At 39.2% G+C, this 27958-nt stretch overlaps 2 protein-coding genes across 2 annotated transcripts in view; both read right to left on the reverse strand.

Moving 5' to 3' along the window:
* The window catches only part of LOC135480385 (putative protein-lysine deacylase ABHD14B), a 6280-nt gene extending 5961 nt beyond the window's left edge, over nt 1-319 (reverse strand). The window contains exon 1 of the mRNA XM_064760213.1: nt 206-319. The gene's annotated coding sequence lies outside the window, so the exon portion shown is untranslated. The remainder of the gene's footprint in view (nt 1-205) is intronic.
* Nucleotides 320-6073: 5754 nt separating this feature from the next.
* On the reverse strand, nt 6074-14880 carry LOC135480765 (putative protein-lysine deacylase ABHD14B). The gene is made up of 5 exons (XM_064760689.1): nt 14833-14880; nt 13406-13510; nt 11985-12147; nt 9843-10051; nt 6074-7142 (listed from the first exon to the last, which is right to left on the reverse strand). The coding sequence occupies exons 2-5, from the start codon at nt 13493-13495 to the stop codon at nt 6948-6950; spliced, it is 657 nt and encodes a 218-aa protein (XP_064616759.1). The 5' UTR covers nt 13496-13510; nt 14833-14880; the 3' UTR covers nt 6074-6947.
* Nucleotides 14881-27958: the final 13078 nt, after the last annotated feature.

The raw sequence follows: 27958 nt of genomic DNA on the forward strand, positions 1-27958 counted from the left end.
TAGGAAACAAGCATCAGCTGGACTTAGAGTCATAGCAATCACATTGGAGGTAGGCTCCTGATTCACTGTCTTTGCAGGCTAGCTACTTTGCCATGGAGGACCCTCCAGAAATAAACACCCCATTACAAAGTTTATCAAAAACCAACTTTTCTGTGTCACATCACAGGAACCCATACTATGAAAAAACAACTATTTTGCTACTTACCCATGTTCCAGCCCTGACCTTGACCTTGTTATCCTCTACTTTGACCTTGGTGAGGTCAACATTTGGAATGGACTTTAGATTTATTACTTCGTCAGTTCCCTGCACCGCTTCAGCTCTCTCTCCAGCACCCTCTGGAGGCACATTCCCTGAACTCTGACCCTCAGGTAACTTAACAGGGGGTTCCAACACTGACTTATCTCCCTTCTTCAAATCTCCTTGAACGGTTTCTGGTTTAGACGAGCCAGAGGTGAGGTACCAAACTACGGCTAATATGACCACAACCAGGAAGGCCAGAACTGGCTTGTTCACCTGAATCCCACTAGGTTTCATCTCCAGTCAGCTGTAGTGTTTAGGCGAGACTGTAACGTGTCCATTTAACACAGGAACATCCACTAGAAATATAAAACATCGATAATGGACATAAAATTCAGTTTTTTTTCCAGACACCACTTGCCATTTATGAAAACTCTTTAAAGGGTATTAGATAATGAGGATGAACTGATCAGTGTATGGAAAAATCAGGTGTTCAAAGTTGGAAATACAGTATTTCACCTTCAACATTTTTAAAGTGACACATCTTTCTTGATTCAGATTGATTCACCCGTCTTACACAGCCATTTAAGAGTTTCTCATTAAAAAGAGCTTTTGTGTAGGCATCATTTGAAAGTTTAAAAATACATTTAAGCAAATAGTATCATGTCCAAAGTTTGGGTGGTCACAAGTGTTTCTTTACAGTGTTCTAGTAAACATTTAAACTAGGAGCACAGCAACCATAAGTTTACTAAGTGACATAAACAAAGAATACGTACTCATGGTTGATACTGGCATGAGACTATGTTTAAACTACATGGCTTAATTTAAAGCCTTTATCCCAGGAAATCCTATCTCCATTGCCAGCCAGTAAGTATTAATTCTTTTGTATCCTTTAAGGATCTTTTAAGGTAACGGCTCTTGGGTGTGAATCAAAATAACACCATGTACAATTTTAAAACAGATGAGTTCATCAACTTGTTACAGCACTTTGCTCTGATGGTTGCTAATTTGTTGCTACAAACTGCACAAAATAATTTATAGTGGTTTGTGGCCCTCCATACATACACATGACATGCAACTACCTTTGCTCAGGCTATAAAACATGAGAAAGGCTGAAAGTAAGCAGAAATAAGTGGCTTGGTGGACTGTTCTGGGAACAAGTAGTCCATTTAGATTAAATTTTGACATGCATCAAAACATAACACTAAGTCCATGCCTGCCTTTCAAAAAAATTGCCCCAGGTTTCCGAAAGTCAACTAAATGAATGTCTCAATGAAGTCCCACTTTTTCCATGAAATCCATTTTCTCTTCTTTGTTGAATTATGAAATTGAGCCTACAGACGACACTGAAAATATCATAGTTTTAAGGATAGTTTTCATGCCAGTGCTCAGTTACATTTCAGAAACCACATTTGTAGGTCACCTGACTTTTCAATACTGTATGGATGTTGACGGCCGGCAGTTTGGAACTTTCGAAGCTCTTGCAGTGAATGTAACCCCAAAACAGCAAGTTAATTAGTTTTATTAGATGAGGGTAGTGAATTATCAATATATTATTCAACCAGAAAACAGTACAGAAATGAGCAAAAGAGGTGAGTTTGATTGCCAAAAGAGGGAAGAATGAAGGAGTTGGGAATCAACACCATGTTTTAGGAGCGTGGGAATGGAGAACGTAGTGTTACAATGAATGCCAGAATTTTGAAACAGCACACTGAGTGTTTTTGAGAAGAAGATATAATGTAATGTTGACTGGATCCCTTCCTCGTTTACAATGGTACGTGGGAAGGCCTGCCAGTAACCTACAGACCGTGCCTGGTTTCCTCCCACCATAATGCTGGCCGCCGTCATATAAGTGAAATATTCTTGAGTACGGCGTAAAACACCAATGAAAAAAATTAAAGAAATTGTCTCCAATCAGTGCAGGGCAATTTCTGATCACCATTATTTCGGCTTCTTCCATTGATAATAGCAGCTTTGGTGACAATTTCTAGCAAAAAATGAAATAAAGAGTTGCAACGTGGGGAACAACAGAATGTTTGGGCAGTGAAGGGAACCAAGGGATAATATGTGGTACGCCTTTGTTACGGTATGCTGGAAAAGGTGACTATATAAATGACAATCGTGTGGACTGTTGGAAAGGCCCAAAACATGGTTAACAAACCCGTCCTGATGGACTGGGAATAACATGAATCTATGAATTACATTAATATTTCACTGCCACATGTCACGAAACACCATTTGGCCCATTGCATTACTATCATTGGTGTATTTTTGCCACGTCGCTATCCAAACCAGGTCAGCTTAGCAACGTATTTAAAATCATTCGACTTCAAGTGTAGAACTAGTGCACGTTCATGCTCGATTAACGCGTTCAGCGTCATATTATCTTAACGTAATAAACCACAGTGTTTCTAAAGTGACAGAATGAGATTTCACACAAGGCTTAATCTATTCCAAACTAGACACACTTCATCAACCCAAGGAGGATTCTACCTGTGGTTGACGATTCCGACAAAAAGTGAAACTTCAGAGAAAAGGCTATTCTTACCTCTAAGCCTAAAGAGCCAATAATATTCCTCAACAAGGGAGACAACTTTTCAAATCCTTTTGAAACGAAGTGCAAAATTTCAATCGCATGAATTTATGTTATGTGGGTATTACCCACTTGTACCACATTGTTAACGTTTAAATTTAGCTATTTCCTGTACCAGTGCAAGGAAAGACAAAAATGTATCACATTGTATATACGATAAATCAAATTCTTGGTTTTTATTTCTTAATAAGGCTTCAAAGTTGTAGGTGGGGGTGGGGGTGGGGGGTCGGGGATAGAGCCCGAGGAGCGGATGTACACTATATCAGCTGTCCTCGTGTTCCTAGTAAGTTCATTCGCGCGTCGTTTCGGAAAATTCCTAAGCTCTGAGGGGAATTTGAATAAAATAGTCGACTTATTAAGAGATACAAAACATGCTTCAAAAATGAATTTTTTATTCTTATTGTTATTTATAAATTGATTCATTTATTTACTGCATAACTCAAACTTAATTTCCCCATAAAGCCTCATAGACTTCGTTTAAGTGCGCATTTTTCACACATAGTATTTTGTCACACAGGCCACATTAATTTAGCATAGGCTTCAGAATATTTTCCTTGATTTATTCAATTCGTGTTTTGCACCGTACCGGTCGCGCCCTACTCAAGACTATTTGACTTAATATACGATGGCGGCCAGCATAATATTATGGTGGAACGAAATTGGAGGGAGATTTGGGAAAAGCCACGGCCATCCGCGGCTTGCTGGCATTCTTCCCACGTCATTCCACCGAAGAGGAAGTCAGCATGAGGTAGGCCTACAACATATATAAATATTTGAATATTCTACAGAGTATCGCGCAACACTGCCGTTTAGAGAAAAATAAAATGACGGGTATAAGATTTGGATGGACGATGAATATTTTCCAGAAATTCTCAAACAGGTTTGCCAATTTACACTAATATTGAAGTCAATCCATGGGAATTTTAATTTGTCTGCTTTTTAAGCAGTATCCGATTGAATTACTCCCGGAATGCATGATTTACGTTTCTTGCTTAGTCGGACAACCATATATTTCGTCTTGGGAATTGAATGTCCTTATTTTATTTTATTTATTTGGTGGTTTACGCCGCAATCAAGAATATTTCACTTGCATGACGGCGCCCAGCATAATGACTGGAGGTAACCGGGTAGAATCCAGGGGAAATCCACGACCATCCGCAAGTTGCTGCTTTATTTTATTTTACACGATACCATACAAATAGTGTGTCTAATTCATTAATTCCACAGCACAGACACAAAATTTTCTGTGTTTTTACCAGCGAGGGTGACACTGATATCAACTGTGAAAAAATATAAAAACAAGGAAATGTGTGATTTTTAATACTAATATCGCTCATATAGATATTAAAATAACTGTTCCTATAGAACACACTCTGGGGGAACTCCACATGTAGGCCTAATTTCATTTTGGTTTACTTGTTAATATATAGCACAGGGGATAACTGCATGAAACCCATAAGAATTTCGTGCAAAACAAGTTAATGATCACTGTAACTCTTCAACCTTTTCACCTTTTGCAAGATATTGATTCAAGTATATTCTAAAGACATTATTCTGTGTAGACGGATATTTTTGAGGCTCTGAAATTGGCCAATCCAACCAATGTACTTTTGCCTCCAAAATCAAATTAAATGTGTGCATACACTGCACTGAAAGTTGCTCTATGAGAAAAGGTTTAGGAATTTGGATACTTAGATTATGCTCACTATAATGTACTATAATGTAATCACTATACATGTACAACGGTGTCAAGTCCAAACGGACCCATATACTCAACAATGCTTAGAAATTTCACAGAGGCAATATTCATAAGAGGGAAAATCCACAGTATAACCGAGTGTATGACGAAATATACACAAAATTCCACAGACAGGGTCCGTGTACTAATAAGCACTGTGTACAAAAGAGCACAAATTAAATATACAAGTTCAGAATGAACAAGTGCTCGGTGGAGATATGATATAACAAAGCCAGAGGTTACAAAGACACCAAAATTCAGCACAAAAGGCCTACTAAAGTAACACGCAGCGAAAGCATCCAAAACTCTCAATAATTCTCCTTTTTCCCTCTTTGACCTGCTTTCATAGGTCTTATATAGACTGGTGGAATTTTCTAGAATAAGAAAATTCTTGAACACTTGTTGTAAACAAACAGGCCCCGTACTGAGCGTACTCTGGAACATTCTAAGGCAGAGGCAGACAGCAGGCCCTGAACTCAGCATATGTAAACAGTGGCAAGCTAAATTTAGAAGCTAACGGCGGTTGTTCACATAACATTATACTGTCTTTATAAGAGATATTCTGATACCATCAGCTACATTGTATTCTCAATACAGAACGATATCTCCTGTTTCATCAACAGAACCTCTAGTAACCTGAGAGCCATGTGCAGATCTCCTGCAGAATTTACTATCTAAATATAGCTGTACGCCCATCAGATTTGTGGGACAAAGCTGCCCTTCGCCACGTAGTACCCTCATCAATTAACCTGTTAGCACCCACAGTTGAACAGTCTCTGAGTGTAATCAGGCTTCGTGAGTGATATTTTGGAATATGACTACAACATAAATGTAGCACTGTTTGCGTGGGTATTTTTTCTGGACACTGAAATATGCTGAATCTGTTTACTCATTCATTTCATCGGTGTTTTAGTCCGTACTCAAGAATATCTCACTTGCGGTGTTCGAGGGCGGCCAGCATTATGGTTGGAGGAAACTAAACAGAGCCAGGAGGAAACCCACGAGCATCCACAGGTTGCTGGCAGACCTTCCCATGTACGTCTGGAGAGGAAGTCAGCATGAGCTGGACTTGATCTCATATCAACCCCATTGGTGGAAGGTTCCTGGGTCACTGCGCCACACTGGCGTGCTAACCTCCTCCGCCACGAAGACCCCTTACAGTATTTGACTTGAATGTTTGTCCATGACTACATATTTTACCAGATTCTGATATAATATATGATAACATAGACATTTGAAACAGTCAACGGTAAACAGCAGGATTGGTATAAACATTGCATGCATATATTACAATATTGGATGCGACGATACGCAAGGATTGTATCTATGCAGGTAAGGATTGTATTTATGCAGGTAAGGATTTTATCTATGCAGGTAAGGATTGTATCTATGCACAAGCATTATAAAGAACATATATGAATATACATAAATATAGAATAAAATGGGAAGCACATAATATATGAAATATATCTGAAAAAGAAAATGCCCCAAAAAATTAACTGATACTGATATTCTGATGGGCATATGACCATGCTCTTTTCATGAGATAGCTGGTAAAAATATAAACACATAATATCAGGGTCATTTGCCTGTGATATTACACTAGGAGAATGCCAGCTTTCATATCATCCACAATGGAGAGATACAACAGTCCCAGTCACACTATAGCCTCTAAAGTGGTTTCAGCCCATTGCCCATAGCATTCACAAATTCACATCTGAATGTATAGAAACAAAGTTGTGCAGCCCAGAAAATGACAAAAATAAGGATCTTCATGTCCACTGATAAAATTTGTGTTACTCGTCACGACTGCAGGGCACAAAGCTTGTGAAACATAATTCCAGGATTTGGTTTTCTGCGAACAAAAACTTTAGTTTTTATGATCAACAATGCTGCCTTACAGGAACACCATGCAAAGGACACCAGTATATATATTGATGAATACAAAATAAATGAGCCTTTGATCAATTTTTAAGATCTTTGTATTCCAGCTTCAGTTCTGAGCATGTTCTGCTGGACTTATCAAGAAATGGCACATAAGGAGTTGTCAAGATGAAGATGCCACTACAATAATCACCTCTTTGTACAATCTGAACACTTGCCTCCACATTTTAAATATGTACCCATATGTACAACATCTTCCAGTACAGACTAAACATATGTCTGTACAGTCTAAACGGGCCTGTATGTACAACCTAAACACTTGTCTGTGCAACCTAAACATTTGTCTATACAGTTTAAACACCGGTCTGTACAGTCTAAACTTGCCTGTATGTACAAACTAAACACTTGCCTGTACAGTCTAAACACCTGTCAATACAGTCTAAACATCTGCCTGACATACAATGTTAATGTCACATGTACCTCTAGATTTAAACTCAGGTGTTCTTTGCAGTGATATCTTCTAAAAAGTTGTACAAATACAGGTGAAATTCATCCGGTTTGCTGATGTAAGCAGCATGGCCTCCGTCCTTCATGACATATGTCTTGTGGTTGGGAATGTTCTTCAGGTTTTCCAGTGATTGGTGACCCAAACCTGTGTCCTTCTCACCGTAAACAATCAAAATCGGCACCTGAAAGCAGATATATTCATAGGAGTTAACAGGATGTATGCAAAAGATACTTTAGTTGAAAGGAAAGTATGGTTCTAAAGAAATTTATGACAAAGAACAAAATCAGAAAAAAATTATATTTCTAATAAATACTCTACCTTACTTATTCTATTTTTAGGACAGACATCAGTAGTGCTGAAAGCAAAGAATTACATTTCTCTCTCCGTTTTGTGGTAAACTAAAAATATGAATATGTTGTTCATTAGATGGACTAACCATGTGAGAGAAAAAGAAACTAAATATTCCTACTACAGTTACACATATATTGACCAAAAGAGCAGATCTGGTGTCCCAAAAATTAGAAGAATTAGAGTATTTTACACGGAATACATGGAATATGATTATATATACCATTGATGAACATACTTTGAACGCAGGGGAACAGCTGAGCGCTCCCAATTCAAGCTCTCCCCTCTACAAATTTGTTTGACGGCTACAATGCATCACCACTGATATCACCACAGTAAGCTACTTAATTTCCAGGCTGATCCGCTTGGAGCATTACAAAAAACACAGTTTTAAAACCATTTTTATGCCGCATCATACACTTCGTATTAGGAACCAAAAAGCCAGCACTTCAAGTGTCCCATAATGTTCCACATGACCTGTAGCAATGGTACTATCTCACCAGTTTACGTTATGCCAAGTGGTGCATGTATGTAATATAAACCACACATGCATTTCAAAGAGAAGCCATTTCTTGGGGATGAAATGCAATAGAGCTGGGTGCTGAGTTTTCACTTCTGGCATGTGTTTTAATGTAGCAGTGGCATACATACCAGATTCAATATCCGTTTCATTGAAACTTTACACTGTAAATCATATCCCTATTCACAATAACTTGTATTGAGTGTAGCTGCTCCACTGTACTGAGTGTAGCTGTTCCACTGTATTGAGTGTAGCTGCTCCACTGTATTGAGTGTAGCTGCTCCACTGTACTGAGTGTAGCTGCTCCACTGTACTGAGTGTAGCTGCTCCACTGTACTGAGTGTAGCTGCTCCACTGTATTGAGTGTAGCTGCTCCACTGTATTGAGTGTAGCTGCTCCACTGTATTGAGTGTAGCTGCTCCACTGTATTGAGTGTAGCTGCTCCACTGTATTGAGTGTAGCTGCTCCACTGTATTGAGTGTAGCTGCTCCACTGTACTGCATGTAGCTGCTCCACTGTACTGCATGTAGCTGCTCCACTGTATTGAGTGTAGCTGCTCCTTTGTACTGAGTGTAGCTGCGTGTAGTTTCTCCACTGTACTGAGTGTAGCTGCTCCACTGTATTGAGTGTAGCTGCTTCACTGTACTGAGTGTAGCTGCTCCACTGTATTGAGTGTAGCTGCTCCTCTGTATTGAGTGTAGCTGCTCCACTGTATTTGTAGTTACAGAATATTACCTACAATTTCGCACGTGACTATTGTTCACTTTCACACGATCTGTGTTAGAGACAAGATGACAGAAGAGAGTGATTAGCCCCCTGCCCGTTTCAGTCTCTGCGTGGCACTTGGCAGCAACTGCTGCTAACCCTCACCACATAGGGTCAAGTCACTGACAGTGAGGTGTGTAGGTCTGCTGGCTAGTAGGGCTACATGTTCATCTCTAAATATACCCATGGATGAAACAGAAGAAGGTATCAAGACTTTGTGATGTCTACTATAAACCTTTAAATTCCAATCACCGTCTCAAAGCATGACCATGCCAAAGAAAATGCACAGTGTACACTGCAGACAAATCACCTCACACCGTCATCAGGTGAACGGTTGTCTGCTGAGAGCCCTCAATATGCAAGAAATATGTGTACAATCGTATTTCAGCTAAAAACAAATTTCATTGAGAAATATCTGTCATCAGCTTCCTGTGTTCATGTAATTCCAATTACAGATTACAAATTCAGTCTACAATCACGTTTGTTTCCTTACAATCGGAACTGTCCTCCTATTGTACAAGAGTTACCTTTCTTGCGTTTTGAAATCGGGAACCCCTACTAAACTCAGAAAACATAATTTCCGAAACTACCACGATTAACTTTGACCCCTTTTCGAGAGAACTGTGTTCAAGTCCAACATATCGGGAGTCAGAAAGGCTATGTCCATGTTCTTGACATTTTAGAAGTTTACACAGCACTGTCTGGCTACATAAAGTGCATGTCTTATGATTACCAGTACGCAAATATGCTTACGTGTCGCCAGCGACATGCAAGACGGATATAATAGATGTGGAGATTCAAACCCTTTGATTGCAAGTTGTGGCTTTAAATGCAGTTTGAGTGATCATCTGCTGGTAACTGGCAAGTAAGGATTTGCAGGGTGCTAAGTCCTATTATAGCTTTGTACATCAAGAGCTGTGCATGCATACTTAATGGTGAGCTTGTTCATTACATTCGGGGACTGTCCATATAATTCCCTGACCACCTCTGATGCTTTCCCTTGGTGCCCAGTCAGTAAGAACCTCAAACAACACGGTGAATCCTGGGATACACTTTCCGGGTCCCAGGGCGAAACTTAAGGTCATTTATTATATCAACAAGTCAATACTGACTTCACAGATTTATCCTCCATCAACCATGACCGTTGATGTACATGTAAGTGTTTACTTAGCCTGACCTAAAAGCTGACTGTCACTGTACATAGTACTGGTCATAGCATAAACAAACCAATAAACACATAAATCTTACCTTGATGTTCTTGTACAACTCTGGGGTGAAAGAGTCTGTTGCTACCGGGGCCAGTGATACGAATCCTTGTATATGTTCTTCTCCCTTAGCAAGCAGAGGAATGGCCAACTGGCCACTAGCAGATGGGCTCACCACAACTGGCTTGTCCAGCTTGAGGGCTTGGATCAGATTCACCAGGAATTCCACTGCATCTTTTGACAGAACAGACCCTGTCAATGTAACAACAACACATTTATCAAAACACACTGCCCAACATCTCCCCAAAACCAATAACGAATATGCTACAGTATAACATTTCTAAGTTTAGCACAACAGAGTGGTAACAATTTGAAGCAAGACATTCATGTCATTCATTGGATTAGTATTCAACAGAAAAGTTTTACAGCAGAGGCAACAATAAGCTTCTTTATGAAATTATTATGAAAATATTAAGAAACTTCAGCAGGCACAAGCAACTTTTATACATAAAATCCTTCCTTTCTTGTTTTCTTATCCATATCTCATCAACTTATTAATAGACACAGATGTAGGAAACTTGAAAGAGACTCAGGAAACCAGACAGATCCTGAGGAAAATAGAATACGACTACACCAGTCGTACGAAAACAGATTGTGTCTGAAGAAATCACACAAAGTCTTGAGTAACAAAGTAAGAGCACAAAGAGTAAGAGAAAGGAAGAAAGAGTCAACAGAAAAACAGTCAATCTCTGAGGAAACCAGACAGTCTGAAAAAAAAATGGCAGGAAACCAGACAATTTGAAAAAACCAGACAGCAGATGAGAAAACCAGTCAGAAGATGAGAAAACCATACAGAGGATAAAGATATCAGAAACAGAATGAAGAAAACCAGGCGGAGGATGAGGAGCCAGACGGAAGATCTCATAACCAGGCAATCTAAGAAAACCCTCCAATCTTAGAAAAACACACAAGACAATGAGGAAACCAGGCATACTCTGAAGAAACCAGGTAAAGAATGAGGAAATCAAAGAAAACCAGACAGAGGATGAGGAGCCAGACGGAAGATCTCATAACCAGGCAATCTAAGAAAACCCTCCAATCTTAGAAAAACACACAAGACAATGAGGAAACCAGGCATACTCTGAAGAAACCAGGTAAAGAATGAGGAAATCAAAGAAAACCAGACAGAGGATGAGGAGCCAGACGGAAGATCTCATAACCAGGCAATCTAAGAAAACCCTCCAATCTTAGAAAAACACACAAGACAATGAGGAAAGACGAGGATGATGGAACCAGACGGAAGATCTCATAACCAGGCAATCTAAGAAAACCCTCCAATCTTAGCAAAACAGACAAGAGAATGAGGAAACCAGGCATACTCTGAAGAAACCAGGTAAAGAATGAGGAAATCAAAGAAAACCAGACAGAGGATGATGGAACCAGACAGAATCTGAAAAACCAGGCAAACCTGCGGATGGTCGTGGGTTTCCCCCAGGCTCTGCCCGATTTCCATCCACCATAATGCTGGCCGCCGTCGTACAAGTGAAATATTCTTGAGTACAGCGTAAAACACCAATCAAATAAATAAATAAATAAAAACCAGGCAGAGGATGAAAAAACCAGGCAGAGGAAGAAAAACCAGGCGGAGGATGAGAAAACTAGGCAGAGGATGAGTAAATCAGTCAATCAGAGAAAAGCTGGCAGAGTCTGAGAAAAGTGGGCAGAATCAAAGAAAAGTGGTCAGAATCTGAGAAAAGTGGGCAGAATCTGAGAAAAGTGGGCAGAATCTGAGAAAAGTGGGCAGAGGATGAGGAAATCAATCACCCTGAGAAAACCAGGCAGAGGATAATTTTAACTTGGCAATTTAAGAAAAACATGCAGAGAAAGCCAGGTAGAAGACGAAACCAGGCAATGGGAGAAAACCAGGCAGAGACTGAAGAAAGCTAGTACCACAGCTGTAAGGCTTCTTCATATCTGGTCCGTCCAGATGACTTCTATAAGCCTGAGGCTGAAGTACCACAGCTGTGAAGTTTCATGGTCTACCATGAAGTTTGACAGAAACTAGCTTTGAACAGTCTTTCACACTAAGCTTTCTCGCCTTATATACACCTTGTACATGTAATGTATGTAATGATGAAAGACCCCTGAATACATGCATGTTTACCCTATATTGCATTACACTCACCAGGCCTGTTTATGGCCACCATTCTAAAGCCCAAGGCTCCAAATGTCTCCAGAGTTTTGATTTCCTTCCAATTCTGAGCTGAAAAGCTGGCACCGTGCAAGAGAAGGACATCTTGTTTTGACTTTGTTGTGGGCACACCCTGGATGTAAGTAACGTCACCTTCCTGTAACACGCATTATGCTAATCAGCCTACAAGAAGTTTTACCAAAAGCAGCCTTCCATAACAAATGATAATCAAATTGCATAGAAAGCTTGCCTTAGCCGCCTTCCATACAAATGATAATCAAATGGCATAGAAAGCTGACCTGACAGAGTTTATAGTTTCTTGCAATGTTTTTCATCCTTGAATTTCTCAGGTATGACCATCCTCCAACTTGTTTTCAAACGAAGAGTTATACATTCCTTCCCATTTCTTCACTATGAGTAGCTCACTCGCTCTGATTAGTTTTCACAGATCGATTGCTTGACTTGTGCAATAACAACATAGTCATCAACAATTTTTAGTTTCCTGGGTGCGAGGAACTCTGGTGTGTCCAAGTAATCACAGAAAACCTCCCTTTTGACTACATGAACCATCATAAAAGAACAGCTTACTGGCACCAAGACTCAGACAGAAGTGGAGGTAAAGTAATCCTGACTGTGTATTTTCCATCTAATTTATTTATCTCAGACACACTTGGTGTGTTATGCCCTACTGAAGAATATTTCACTTATGCCACAGTCTACCAGCGCTATGATGGAAGGAAACCAGGTAGGCCTCGAGGAAACCCACGACCATCTACAGGTTGGGATTGATCCGAAACATGTACAAACCCATTCTTCAATCTTTTTTCAACAACCTTATTTTTTGAACCAATATTTTGAAACATTCTAAGAGAACTATAGGTGTAGCAAATTAATTTAGATGTGTCTCTGTGTCTTTAATGACACAAACAAATCATTTTAATCTTAAACTGCACTGAAAAAACAGTATTCCATATATCAGACACTTGAATTTATTTTATTTATTTGATTGGTGTTTAATATATTTCACTTATACGATGGCGACCAGCATTATGATGGGAGGAAAACGGGCAGACCCCAGTGGAAACCCACAACCATCCGCAAGTTGACGGACTGTGAAGCAATCTGTGCTATATTTTGATCATAAACATTAAAAATAAACATCATATTACAACTTCACACAACAAATTTTTCTGATTTACAATCCTATGATCAAATAAACATGCATATGCTTTAAGTTGCACTTTAATTGCAACCGGTCTGCCCGCAACCTGTGGGTGGTCGTGGGTTTCCCTCAGGTTCTGCCTAGTTTCCTCTCACCATAATGCTGGCCGCCATCGTATAAGTGAAATATTTTTGAATACGGTGTAAAACACCAATCAAATAAATAAATTAACTGCAACTGAACGGCCACTTACCCAAGTTCCAGCCTTGACCTTGACCTTGTTAGCATCCAATTTGACCTTGGTGAGGTCAACCTCTGGAACAGGCTTCAGGTCTGCCTCCATCTTCCACAATGGTATCTGGTTCAAATCAGTCATGTGATTGAATATTCAGTGTGATAACAACACATCACTTGAGAGATTCTAGAATAGTGAGGTCCAATAAATTGCAATTAACATCATTGAATTCTTATGCCTACTGTAAACCTTCAACCTTTTCAACTACTGTTTATTTATTTATTTGATTGATGTTTTACGCCGTACTCAAGAATATTTCACTTATATGACGGCAGCCAGCATTATGGTTGGAGGAACCGGGCAGTGCCCTAAGGAAACCCACAACCATCCGCAGGTTGCTGGGAGACCTTCCCACTTACGGCCGGAGAGGAAGCCAGCATGAGCTGGACTTGAACTCACAGCGACCACATTGGTGAGAGGCTTCTGGGTCATTATGATGCACTACCGCGCTAACCAACTGAGCCAGGGAGGCCACTTTTCAACTACTAACTGTTCATGAGAGTAGTTTTTGCCCAGCTATTTTGCACAGCAGAGGAGATAAGACTTTCCATTTGTCCAGATTCTCAGTCAAGAATGACTTCTGGGCAGAGCTGCAGCATGCTGTTAGATTTAACGCAATGTCTGCTGTAAGTTCTAGTCTCAAAATTTGGACATTATGACAGCATGTCAAGTCAGAACTACATGTATAAACACTGTATAGGACAACTAGATCATCCCTCTGCTTGAAATGAGTTTATCCCGTATCAGCTAGGTTGATACCTGAAACATGACTCTCTGTATTTTGTGTTTTGATGTTGTCAGAGTTTCAACACTAGAAATCTGCCAGAGTGTACATGGTGGCAGTGAACAAAATGAAATTGGTGGCTTCCACAGCAACTATGATCCACATGTAACATGACATTAGTTTTTTTGAGAAACTACGAAAAGTGCTTCCGGTCTCGTCATTACTGAAGTGCTGTCAATATCTGCGGGAATTTGCACGCCTCCTGACATGACGAGTCGGCTTATATACATGTGCAAACATTCTCAGTATACAAGTTTGATAGAGCTCTTTGATGCGACCTCGTCTACGGCCGGGTGAAAGCATAGCAATGCGGTAGCGAACAGAGAAAATCAACAGCGGTCGATCTTTAATGGTTTTGAGACCATGCCCATGCCCTTATGCTCGGACCGAATCTGAGACCGACAGACCGACGTTCAGACCGGCTTTTACTTCTAGGCCGTGCGGCTAGACGAATATGTGGGCTAGCTCTAGAATTGTGCTACATGCTCGCACTCTCGTAAGCATCAAAGTTTCTGAAGCAATAAAAAATGGTTTCACGCCAGATAGCATCTACTGTATACACAGCACACGTCATGAACCCGAAGAAGAATCTACATCTTACCTGCCAGTTTCGTTTGCTGACTCTTGCAAAACTGAAACTTCGTGCTGTAAGAACTACCCTACCTCTACGCGTAGAGAGCCAAACATCTCGCTGAGCAAGGGAGGTAACTTTTCAAATTCATTTGGGGTCCTACTACAAAGTGTGCGACCACAATCAAAAGTACCAGTTTATAGCGGAGGGGGCGGGGATACGTTTGCGTATGTTGTCCCCCGGTAAATGTTAACAAGCATCGCAGTTGATTTAAAGTGTCAGTTTGAATCTGATCAGTTCTTTGCAAATTATAAACCTGGGCCACGAGGGCTCTATAAATGGCCATGTAAATCGTCGTCATATGACTGAAAAATTGTTGATTAAGCCATTAAAACTCATGTATACATACAAACATGCATATATATTCGAACCTCCTGGGCGTGGATTCGAACTCGCAACCTCACTGATCACATACCGCCGTGCTTACATCGCATGCGCTGATCTCCACGTTAACTTTATATCAGTCACCACTGTACCAAATACTGGACTGGAATTTGGAACAACGCCAGGGTGACCAGGATCAAGATGATGAATGATACAGAGGTTGATCTGACCAAAAAAAAAAATTTTCAACCGTAATTGTTTCCATTGATACTTGAGACTTATGCATTCCATTTAGGCCTTTTTTTAATAATGCAAAACATGATTTAAACCGATCTTGGCATCAAAACAGACGTTCCAGCCGTTAACCAAAATGGTCGTTTCGGGACAATAAACACGTGATCAATTTCCAAAACAGCGTTCAACTCATACCACCAAAGAACTGAGTCCATGTATACAAAGTACGAGGAGAAGTTAATCGTTTCCACGCAATGATGATGGAAAGACGCAAGGTGTGTTCTAGGGGAGTAAATCGCTAAACCCGTATCCAAAATTTGCACCGTGCTAGTTTATAAGTAAATCGACAATGGACTATAATTTCAAGCACGTTTACTGGCGAATGCCGATAATAATTGGTTAAGCCCACGTGAGTACATTGTTTTTGTGCTTAGGCTAGGCCTAAGTGTTTTCGGTACTGTAGCTCTCCTACTCGGGTCCTGATGACGGACAGCTAGACACAGTAGAAGTGGCAGACAAACATATGGCGGATCCAGTTCAATCCAAAACTTGGCAACGGGGCGGGTTTCAGATGGAAAGAGGAGTTCTCGTAAGGACCATAAATGTTACAAGCATACGAAACTGTGGTACATAGCTATACTTCAATCCACAGAAAGGCCAAGCAAATTCAACTTTAGTGAAAACAGACATTTCTGTGACAAGCACGTACAAGCTCTTAAAACAGCACTGGGTCTAGCGCGCAAATGCGATTAATGTGAGTTTAAGTTCAGCACAATCTGCCGGTAGAACATTACAGAGTCAAAGTAAGTTAATTTCTTTATTTGTTTTAGTGGTGTTTTGTACGCCATACTCAAGAAAGTTTCACTTATAGGACGGCGACCAGCATTATGGTGGGAGGAAACCAAGCAGAAACCCACGAACATCAGCAGGTTGCTAGCAGGCTTTCCCATGTACACTCAAAAAATAATCTGGTAATTTTAAGAGAAAGTCTGTTGTCTGAGTGATGCTAGAATGTATTCTGTTATTGCAGCAGATTATTCTGTTAAACATAACACACATATTCTATTAATTCAACAGAAATCTTCTGTTAGACTAGACGGGGTATTATGTTAAATATGACAAAATATTGTGTTACAATAACAGAATACATTTTAGCATTACTTAGACAACAGATTTTCTGTTAAAATAACAGATTAGGCCTAATTTGTTGAGTACATGGGGGCAGATCTGCTAGCAACTTGCGGATGATCGTGGTTTTCTGCCCGTTTTTCTCACACCACAATGCTGGTTACAACAAGTGAAATATTCTTGAACAAGGTGTATAAAACGCCAATCAAATAAATGAATATATAAACCAGCATCGACTATGTAATGTTCCACCAACGATTCTCGGTTAAACAGTTAAAGACCAGTTAAATTACCAGTTAACCTTCATATTCTTCTTGTCATGGGATCTGAAAACCTGCCAGGTTTCCACCCACCATAATGCTGGCCGTCGCCGTATAAGTGAAAAAACTCTTGACAATGATTTAAAACCCAAATTAAATAAATAAAGAAAATCTGAATCCGTAAAAATGGACACAAACAAAAGTATAGGTATGCTGACCATAAATGTGTTAATTTTCCTATTTTTATAAAAAAAATTGCCGATGTGGGGTTAAGCAATAACCATTCATTCATGAAACAAATATATCACAAGATGTATGACATTGTTTGCTCACAAATAAATGTTAGTAGAACAGGTATAGACATTTTTAAAAGTTAAATCTATATAGCGATATTTGAAATTGAAATATTACAACATCTGCTTTGGTGGGTAATATCATAGGAAACTATTATATACTATTGTATATATGGGAAGTAGTTCGTGCGAAACTGAATGCGCATATATGAATACGCACGTATGCAGAGAAACGGTCCAGAAAGCATAATTTGTGGACCATACATTTAAAATATTCAGTATGATAGGCATTTGATCACACCCAATAGTGAGATATACGCGTATTCTTTAGTATAACGAAGGATTGGCCTTTGACGTCACTACAATGGGAAAATGAAGGCTTAACATCAATAATGACGATATCCAATATGCTGCCAAAAACAGATCATAGAAACCTTCTACACATAAGGAAAAATTTTTTTTTGACAAATGAATATATATCTGAATATTTCGAAGAGCTGTAAGATTAAATTTAAGAACCTTTTAAGATTAAATGAATTACGAAATACACGTATTGTCGTTTTAATTATCTTTGGCCTTGACTGACTGATTTCCATATCGACCATCAGCAACCCGAAGTTGTTTTAGCCATATTTTTCCAGGGAACTCTTATACATTTACACTTCTTAAATAGAAATACAGGCACCTTTCTTAACGATTATAAATAGCGCCTTAGAGATGGGTGTATACATAATATCACCTAGGCATTATTTTATAGACATATTCATTCGCTGGAACTTAGTATGACATTGTGTGGAAAAAGTCAAGGATATAGAAAAATGTGAATATACTGTATACAAAAAATATTGGGACAAAAGACAAAGGCAATATACATGATGTACGCAATATACATGTACGCATGCATGAGTGTGAATTTGACTTTTATGCTACAACCTACTGGGATCTAAGCTAAGGAGAGCAAAACCAGTAAAGAGCCATCAGTCTGATACTTGAACACAAGGAGCAATCGAGGGCGCCGCCATGTTATCCGTTTTAAGTAATCAGGCGCAAGTTTTTCTATAACCCGAAGACGCAGCTATTTCCGCTAACGTCACCCAAATTCTGTTTTGCCTTTAATGATGTGGCCCTAGGGTGTACAAGCGACGCGAAATCGCGTTTCCGGTTGTTTAAACATGGAGCATTCCATGGTCGCACAGGAATTCCTGATTAAGAGTTGATTTATACAGTTACCAAGGAAGTCCATTTTCACCCCTCTTCCGAAATAACTCAAGATGTATTATTTGTTGATTGTCTTTCTTTTAATTATAGGCATGAGGCGATAGCGCCATGTAGATGCAAATACAATTCTTCCGTGATATAAATTTGTTATTCCTGTGCCTGGCTTAGGTCAGATTATTTATTCATTTATTTGATTGGTGTTTTATGCCGTGCTCAAGAATATTTCACTTATATGACGGCGGCCTATGTCAGATTAAAGTAACGCTATAGCCTTATGCTGTTTGGTGGCCATCTTCATATTTTCCAAGCGCTCTTGGTGGCAGAAACATTTCAAGTCCGTATTTAATAATATACGCATTATTTTGGATTCACGTATGCAATCATTTTAGGAGCAAAACACACCGTCCATTTCATTAAACGTGCTGTGCGCACTTTTGGACCAGTCAAATATTAGATTCAAATTCTTCGATTGAACTATTAATTTGGGAAAAGAAGATGATCGCGAATATGGTAGGGTGCCTGTTTCAGCAGTGAAACTGTACAAATAGGACCAATCCTATTTTAAGATGATGTATCCTTGCACAATTTCATCTCAAAGAGTCTGTCAGGGCATTAGGAGGTGTCAGCCTATGACGTTGCACAAAGCCTATTGATACGGATGCCTCTACGTCATAGGCCACGAGGACACCAACTGCGGGGACTAATGCTTCAAGTAAATCGAAGTTCTCCATTTTAATCAGCATCTCGTCCTCGAGGCAATCAACTATCAGAAGCTCTCGCTTTTCCCAATCCAGGTAGAGTCCATTCCTGAGCTTAATATGCACGGAGCCCTCTTGCGATGTTGTGCTGGACACGCCCGGGATGTTAAGGCTTGTGCTGACGCCGTAGCCAATTTCGCTTTCACAGCGAGGCCCGAAGTCCAACAGCGTCCCCCATGATCGTCTGCCAACCTTGTCCACGTGGAAACTTCCCGCGCGCACGACACCTGTTGTGTATTTGACGTAACAGTTAGGCGGTCCTTTCAGTTTGACGTCTGTCTCGAGCTCCCAGTACTGTTTTCCTGAGGTAGGCAACCATCTGCTATGACTTCCGAAGCACCCAGAATGTTATGTGGAAAATGACCATTAACCGACTCACCGTCTTCGCTAACGTGAAAGCAATTGTTTGTCGCCTGAGTGAACCTCAAGATCGGCGCTGGAATGAGATGAAAATCAAGTTACCTACAATCTGGTCTGTCAAGACCTAAACACATGTACATCTATTGACTACAAGCGAAATGAATCCATACAGTCATGAACTTTTTGCTGAAAAGACCCCTTGGCCAATTCCACAAAGTCAGTCTAGTTAAAATTTGAAATTCTATTTTAGACTTTATGTAAATTTTGAGTCAGTCTAGTCAAAATTTAAAATTCTAGTTTAAAGCTCATGTAATTTTTGAGTCGGTCTGGTCAAAATTTGAAATTCTATTTTAGAGTTAATGTAATTTTTGAGCCCATATTTTAAAAATGTTGACGTCCTACCTTTGCATTGTTTAATGTTAAATGTGATGATGTCACAGCATTCTAAGTAATTCTAGACCAATGACGTGTAATAAATGCAAGTAAGATCACTGCATTCTTTTTACCTAATTCGGCTTAAGCCATGGTGGCAGGGGACATGTAATTTGCTACTATTTCAGCATTTACATGAACAGTTAGAATAAAACTCTGGATGAGTAAATTGACAAGAAGTTGTATTTCGCCAGTTACGTTTGACCATTTGCTAACTATCACACTGTCATGGCGGCTCTGTTTTTCTCTCTATGCTGTACGTTTCAATTATATCATAAAAGTTACCATAGGACAAATGAATCGAAATGTCAGTAACTGTAACAAAAATTAAGTGAAGTGAATGTACTTTTAACTTTTTGCTTCAAGTTAGCAATGGATCTGTGGAAGGACTAATATATGTAGGCCTGTGTGATTCTGAAAGAGTATGTAGGCATGCAAAAGCAGATTAAACATCGGGTAAAGGCGGTGTTGGAAGAAGATGTGAGTTACCAGAATATAAAAGACTACATCATTGAAAGTAAAACCATAAAGAGGGAGGTAAATGTCGTAAAATGTGCTGCGGGTGTGATCAACATCAACAGTAAGCTCAGACATATATTAAGGAACAAGATGACGAAAGTTTAGCGAAGTGGTTTAATATTTATTGAAGCAGAACACCTGGAAAGGCGGGTGGTGTCGGCCAAGTGACAATCCTCGCGTTCTTTCCTTCCACTGTTATCGTGTATATAATGCATAGTTTCTCCACTCTTGTATATCACGCATCCCATGTAACCAAGCCATGATTCAATTACCTGTGAGATCAACCAGGGCAGCGACGACAGTGTGCTAGTTGGCAAACAGTCACATTGAACAGGTGAAACCCGACCTCTTCTCAACTTACCCCCGTTATCGTTCTAATTGTTCATGCAGGTTAAATGCTAACTAACTGAGTAGGTGCAACCAACTTGCCATGCATTTGTCTCAGTCATGAGACGCACGGCTGTCGCAGTGTTATTAAAGAAAATAGCCGCGAAAGTTGAGCAAAAAGAGCAAGTTGTTGAGCAAAAAGAGCAAGTTGTTTTAGATAAAGCTAAAAGCAATTATAGGAGGAATAAAAGCTTGGAACATGCTCACTTCCCTTTGATTTTATTGATTCAATTTGTATTTAATTCCACCGACCTTTACCATGTACCTGACAAACATTCGGACATAAGAAAGTAGTTGAAACAGCGAGCACCGGATTCGAACCCGAGATCTCGTTGGCCAAGGATCAGATAGCGTTTTAAACATCTGAGAAAACGAATCCTATACCTCTCGAGTTGATTTTGAACTCCTCTTTATAGGGTCAAACAGATGGACCTGTATATATTTAGAAAGTTCCCTTTTTGCCGTTTTTAGAAAGCACCTGACATATATTTTGTATTGTTAAAAATAAGACTTAATTTTGGAAAGATGAGACACATGCATGTACATAACGGTAGATTATTACTCGATATTTCTCCCATGTCCAGACGACTTAGCCATGTTGGTTGCAAGGGAAAACAGTCCATCATCTCCTGTCCTTTGAATTTGTCTTTGATAACCCGGCTTTCAAGTCAACCCTATAGAAAAAGCGTGAAGTTAAAAGTAAATAAGTAATGGCACATGTATTATTATATAATAAAAGGGGACACAGAAGTCTATCGAACTGGGGTATATAATGAAAGGCGACCTAGGCCAAAAGATCCAACGCCCTTAGCTTTGCAGGTATTTAAAAAGGCTGGTACCAGAGGTGAATGACAAATTTTAAAAAAGTAAATTGAACTTTTCACTGGAGAATGTTCAAAGGTATTTCATCTGATATATATGCATAAACGTTTTCATGTTTTTAAAGTGTATCAGGCCCAGAATTAAGAAGAGTAACATATTTAATTCACTCGCTACCTGCAGTGATGACCAACGATGTAGCATTCTTCGTCATGCATTCATAGAGCGAGTGAAATAGATGTGTTACTCATTTATATGTGAAGACGACATTTGCTATTGACTGAATAACACAGGGGTAAATTCTTTTAAATCGGGTTAAAATAATTAGTCCGACTTTGCAAGATGCATTGCAAGAATCTACACTTCTGATTGGATGGTTAACTCGGGGAGTTTTTCAGTATTTTTATTTTACTTTCAGGAAACAAAGAGAATAAAAATCTATATTGTGTTGATTTCGCCAGACTTAGCCAATGAGAAACTATTATTTCAAACTTCACCATTTTGGTTGATTAATTTCATAGGATAGCAGCATTTAATTTAGTATTTTCTTTCCTTCTTCGATCCCCGAAGAAGAGAATATAAAAATGTCCATTTCGTGGTTCTGCAATTGTCATTAATATCACTGTTTAGTTTTCTATTTTATTGGTAGTCATGGGACCTCTCTTGCCTAGTGGTTAGCATGCTCAAACGCAGCAATGACCCTGGAGCCTCTCACCAGTACGATTGCTGTGAGTTCAAGTCCAGGTCATGCCGACAACCTATTTGGCCGTACTTGGGAAGGTCTTCCAGCAGCCTGCGAATGGTCGTGGTGTATTTCCTCCGGGGTTCTATCCGGTTTCCTCTCACCTTCATGCTGGCCGCCGTCGTATACTATAGTAGTGAAATATTTTTGAGTACGACGTAAAGCACTAATCAGATAAATAAATAAATATTTTATTGGCAGGTTCAGTTTTAATTTCGTAATGCGTACATAGTTCTGGAGAGCGGGTGGGAGTAGAATGTAACACGGGTTGCGTTACGGCACTGAATACAGATGTCAGGATACCCTTTAACCAATGACACCGTCATCCTCATTTCTCAGAGATACGTATTCAGGTTATTGCACAGCATCTGTTAACGGTCGATACAGGCTATTTACCCACGAGATCAATAAAGATCACTGTTACCCGTGTAGATGCTGCTGAATTCTCCACACTTTAGCTTGTAGGCGTAGCTTATGCCGTAACCCGAGCATCGGCGTCATTGGCGTCCAATAACAAAGCAGTGTTAGGTGAGTGAGTGCTTGAGGTTTAACGTCGTGCTCAACAATTTTTCAGTCATATGACGACGAAGGAATCCTTAGGGTGTATGCAATGTACCGCCTTGATGCAGGACGGATTTCCACCGCTCTTTTGTCCAGTGGTGCTTCACTGAGACGACTTACTGAAGGCAAGTAAGCCGTACCGCCTTAGCCATTATACTGATACAGGTCAACCAGTCGTTGCACTATCCCCTTCATGCTGAACGCGGAGCGAGGAACTGACAACTTCCTCTTTTAAAGTCTTAGGTGTGACTCGACCCAGAATTGATCCGGGATCTACCGCTCCCGAAGCGGACGCTCTACCAAAGCAGTGTTAAGGGTGGTATCTTCAAAAGTACTGGATGTATTGATGTACAGTACCCATGTACAGTACACTAATACGAGTGGGGTATTCCACCGTTGATTCGCTGCATGCATACTAAATACCATAAATTATAACTTCACGACTTACAGTGTACTGAGTATTACAAATTAGAATAAATAAACAAACTGTTAAGGGTGGTAGTGTAAAGGTTTCGAATTGTGACATGATCTAAGATCTTTAATCCGATAATTTCTTTTAACTTGCATATCGTCTATATATATTCAGCTATCTGTAAAATCAATCACGCTATACGAAAACTTGCATTTCGTCTTTGAGACATTATACCACAAGCTCTACTCGTTCATTTGTTAGACGTCCATATTATTGCAAAGAAATGCAGTTAGAATACGTCTTCTGATTCACAGCCGGCAACTTAAAAGAAACAGACTGTAGCATGTCAGTTAAACGAAGGAAAAATTGCCTAAATCTGATTCTCGTATAAAAAGTGCCAAACTAAAGTTTTGCGTAGAACATTTTTGCGTAATTTCAAAGTATTGTTCAATTTTATGTATTCTGGCATTTAATTACTCCTTCAGGTATCCGATGTGTTACTTGAGCTGAACACTTTCTTCCTGTAGCAAGTTTATGCATGCATAAGCTGTTAATTCTGTATAAATCCCATTATATATATATATATATATATATATATATATATATATATATATATATATATATATATATATATATATATATATATATGAATGTCTACTCTTGTTAATATTTATTTATTTATTTATTTATTTATTTATTTATTTATTTTCACTGATGTTTTATGCAGGAAATACTCAGAAATATTTCACTTATACGACGTTCGCCAGCATTATGATGGGAGGACACTAAGCACAGTCCGGGGAGACTCACGACCATTCACAGGTTGCCACGCTACACCTTACCATTATATATATATATATAAGCCTGTACAATCTTCTTATTGGCATATTTCTGATGATTACAACATAGTGCTACGAAAAATTACTTCATTCGGAGTACTACTGACTCTGGTATTTAACCAGAAGCCATCCTGTAACTTTTATTGCAGCATTTTAAGGTTCTGTCATACATAGTAATAATAAAAAAATGATTGCAGCAAAGTAGTACACATCGTCTCATTTCTAAGGGGAAATCTCTTGTAAGCGAACTTTGCCCTGACAGTATCACTGCCTGTCTTGTTAACACGGGCAGGCGGTTTGCTATAACCCTCCTTTCTCGCGATCACTCAAACCCGGCGCGTAAGAATTACGGCCCACGGGTCGACAATTATGACCAAGTCTAGCGCCCCGGGGCGTAATAATCACGCGCATGCGTGGTGTACGGAGCGAGACATTACCATATATAGAACATAAAGAATAAATTGAAGAACATAAAGAGCATGAAAAATCTTTAAATTCATAATACATTACCTCGATTTATGCTAGCAGGAGAGATTGGTGTGGATAGCATGGTGCGCAATGATATTTTCCAATACAACTATATCGGACTGGTTCCGAGTGAATGACCTTTCCCCCAAGAATTCACTATAAAACTAGATAAAACTAGGCCGAGAATGACAGGTACATGTGTTTCCAAATACTACAAGAAAAAATATTTAACATGGCATTATTCGTTGCAATCAAATCCATCAGAGTAACCAGAAATCAAAGATACATTTTTGAAAGTTGACTTTGAGAGGAGGAGTTCAGCACAGAACCTATATGTTTTTCATGAATGCAAACATCACAGATGTACGTACATGTATAAGATACAATAGGTCATCAGACAAACTAATCTACATGCAAGAACTTTACCTATGTTGAAAAGACACGTGTTATATTTTTAAAATAGTTTGAATGAACAGCATATATTTATGCAGTCGTCTCTCCATACACATGTCCGCTAAACTTATAGTTCACACGCTGAATGTAACAAATATATCCCCAAACACTTCGATATCGACTGCAAGTTGTGTAAAATTGAATCAGTTTAAGATCCAACGGATGTCTAAAGATCAAATCATAGTTTGTGCATAGTTTCCAGAAATACAAGAGATTTTTTTTCTGTCAACCTCAACAAAATTGCTGTGCAGTATATAAATTGACATTTGCAGAGATATTTATTAATAACGTGTATATTACATGTATTATAACAATTACTATATTCCCACAGCACTAGAGAAAATTGAGAACAAACCGTACCTCATTTTGACATATCTTTAAGTGGGTTACGTTTGGGTAATAAAATTAATAATGAATATTTCAAGGTCGAGCGCTAAGTCATATTACCATAACGCCCTGCCATCATATTCACAAAATATTACACATTTCAACATATCCTAGTGGTGCATGGGTGAGCGTAATTCTGCGATTCATGCAGGCCATGCTTATGTCACGTCAATGAAATGCGCCGAGCTAAAATCTTATTCCCATAAGATGAAACCAAACATTCCCATTTCTGTAAGGAAAACAGGACACCTGAGACACAAATTGCTAAAACTGTGCGGTATAATTTGATGCCATAATTGGTTTACAGCTTCTACCATTAAGAAGTCCATACGTCCAACACGTCCATACCATGTAATGAGTAAATAATGGGGATCTGAAAGGCAGAGGGCAATACAACTTATCTCCTCCCTTGACAAGAGTTCACTCGTGGACTCGTCGTAAATTTCAATCTTGTTTACATTAGCGCCAGGATTAAGGTTATGGTCTGGTGTTCGGCATCTAGGGAGGCGATCAGCTTTCAGGCGATCCCTCTGTTCACATCAGAAATATATCCATACAAAAACAATTGTATAGTTAAAATGAAACATTTAACATTTATGTTATTATGATTGTGCATTTTTTATGAGAAACAATGTCACATGTAGAGCTTCGCAAAATGTCTCCTCCTTATTAAGTACGCTGCGCTGTATTAATATTAATCAGAGTTCTTATTCCTGCAGTCTATTGACTCAGCAGGCAAAACTTCCAAGAAAGCAATTCCGAAGTCATTCATACACTTCTGCAAAGATATCCAGATTTGGCGTGAAAACATCGAAGTGTCCGTTGACGTGTATGTGAACTGCCAAAGGCTGACTGATCCACAGTCAAAATAAATTGTGGAGAGCCACAAACAGCAGATAATGTCTGAGCTTCACTATCTGCGCAAGTCTAGCAAACCAGCAACAGACCATTGCGTGGTGTCTCCTCAGGGCGCAACAGGAGAAGAGCAAGAATTGGGATTACCTCTGTCGATTCTGTCGAGCTTTATACGTTAATGCCTCTATAGTAAACTTTCTCAATAAATCTCTTACGTCCGGTGTGAAGACGCAATGACTGACAGGCTGTTTCAACAAGGCAGAAATTATTGTAAATTAACATCCACAAAGGAAACTAATGTGAAAAATTATTTCTGTCTATATATAGGTTCATCCAGAAATAATTTCAGGTCTGTTTCTTGAATAAGCTGGAACCGTTGGCCACGGAGGCCATTTTCAGTTGGTTACCCACACAGCCTGTCTTGCAGTTGTGGTCACGTAATTCGAACAATACAACTTCCGAGCCGAGCGACCTCGGTCGCGTTCTTCTTCAGTAAGCTCGTCGATATCGAACCAACAATGTAAAAACAGTTGATACTCTACATTATCATTTCTGAGTGGTTTGAGACGCGATTTATTTAGTAAGTGTTCTTGATGGGTGTGCATGCAGTAGTTTATGATGAACGTTGGAACATGTTACATGGTTCAGTTTACCCGCCCCTTGTAGCCGACCCTTGGGTAATCCTGTCTATATACTTAGCCGGTCTGTCATTCTGGCCTCGTTTGCGTGCTAATGTTTTGTTCTGTAAACTGCATTTCGGACACTTTTCTGTAGGGTTATCTCCATAGAGGATCAATCCGTAAAAATAGTTTCCAAGTTCTGGCTTTCGTTCTAACTAGGTGACAGAAATTTTAGTACCATATGGGTCCATACTAATTTCTCAAGGTACTGAAACAATCTAAACTTTGGAACGTCTAATATGGGTGGCCAAAATTAAGTTCTATCCAAGCTTACATCAGGTCATGTCATGTATGTGTATGTGAGATTAATCTAACATGGGCGAGATTGTCTATATTCGCCTAATAGGTAACATATGGGTAGGCCCTATTAATTGTGGTTAACAGTGTATGAGTGTTCTTTATTAAGGTATACCAATATGCACATAATGTACACCTATTCGCGTGGGAGACATTGATTATGTTTTACTTAGGTCCAGTTATATACTCTGCCCATGTACGCGTGTCTTTTGTAGATTCATAATGACGGATATTTTCATGGTTATGGGTGATTTTGTTTCTTGTTTTGTTTTTGAGTGGTTTAGTCTAATTTGGTATAGGTCACAATCAGTGTAGTTATAGTATATGGGGATGCATTATGTATCATTATAATCCATCAGGTGAATTGTGGAGTCAGCCTAATGGTTTTCATTAATACTTGCAAGTCCAGTGTATTTTAAATATAAGATTGCCTTTGTGTATGAAAAATATAAGAAATGGAAATAACAACCTCAACTGATTTGTCGTAGCAAATTGTTTTCATCGTCTAGATGTACCAGCTATACCACTGGACCAGTTTTATTTGTACAGAAGTGTCAAGAACGTGAACAAACAGATATTTCGTTGTATTTTTCGTCAGAGTTGGTACATTTAATGGAGCTATAATGGATATGTTGTGTTGAACATATATGCCAATGGCTTTGCGCACACC

The sequence above is a fragment of the Liolophura sinensis genome, chromosome 13 (assembly GCF_032854445.1).
Source record: "Liolophura sinensis isolate JHLJ2023 chromosome 13, CUHK_Ljap_v2, whole genome shotgun sequence".
Lineage (NCBI taxonomy): Eukaryota > Metazoa > Mollusca > Polyplacophora > Chitonida > Chitonidae > Liolophura > Liolophura sinensis.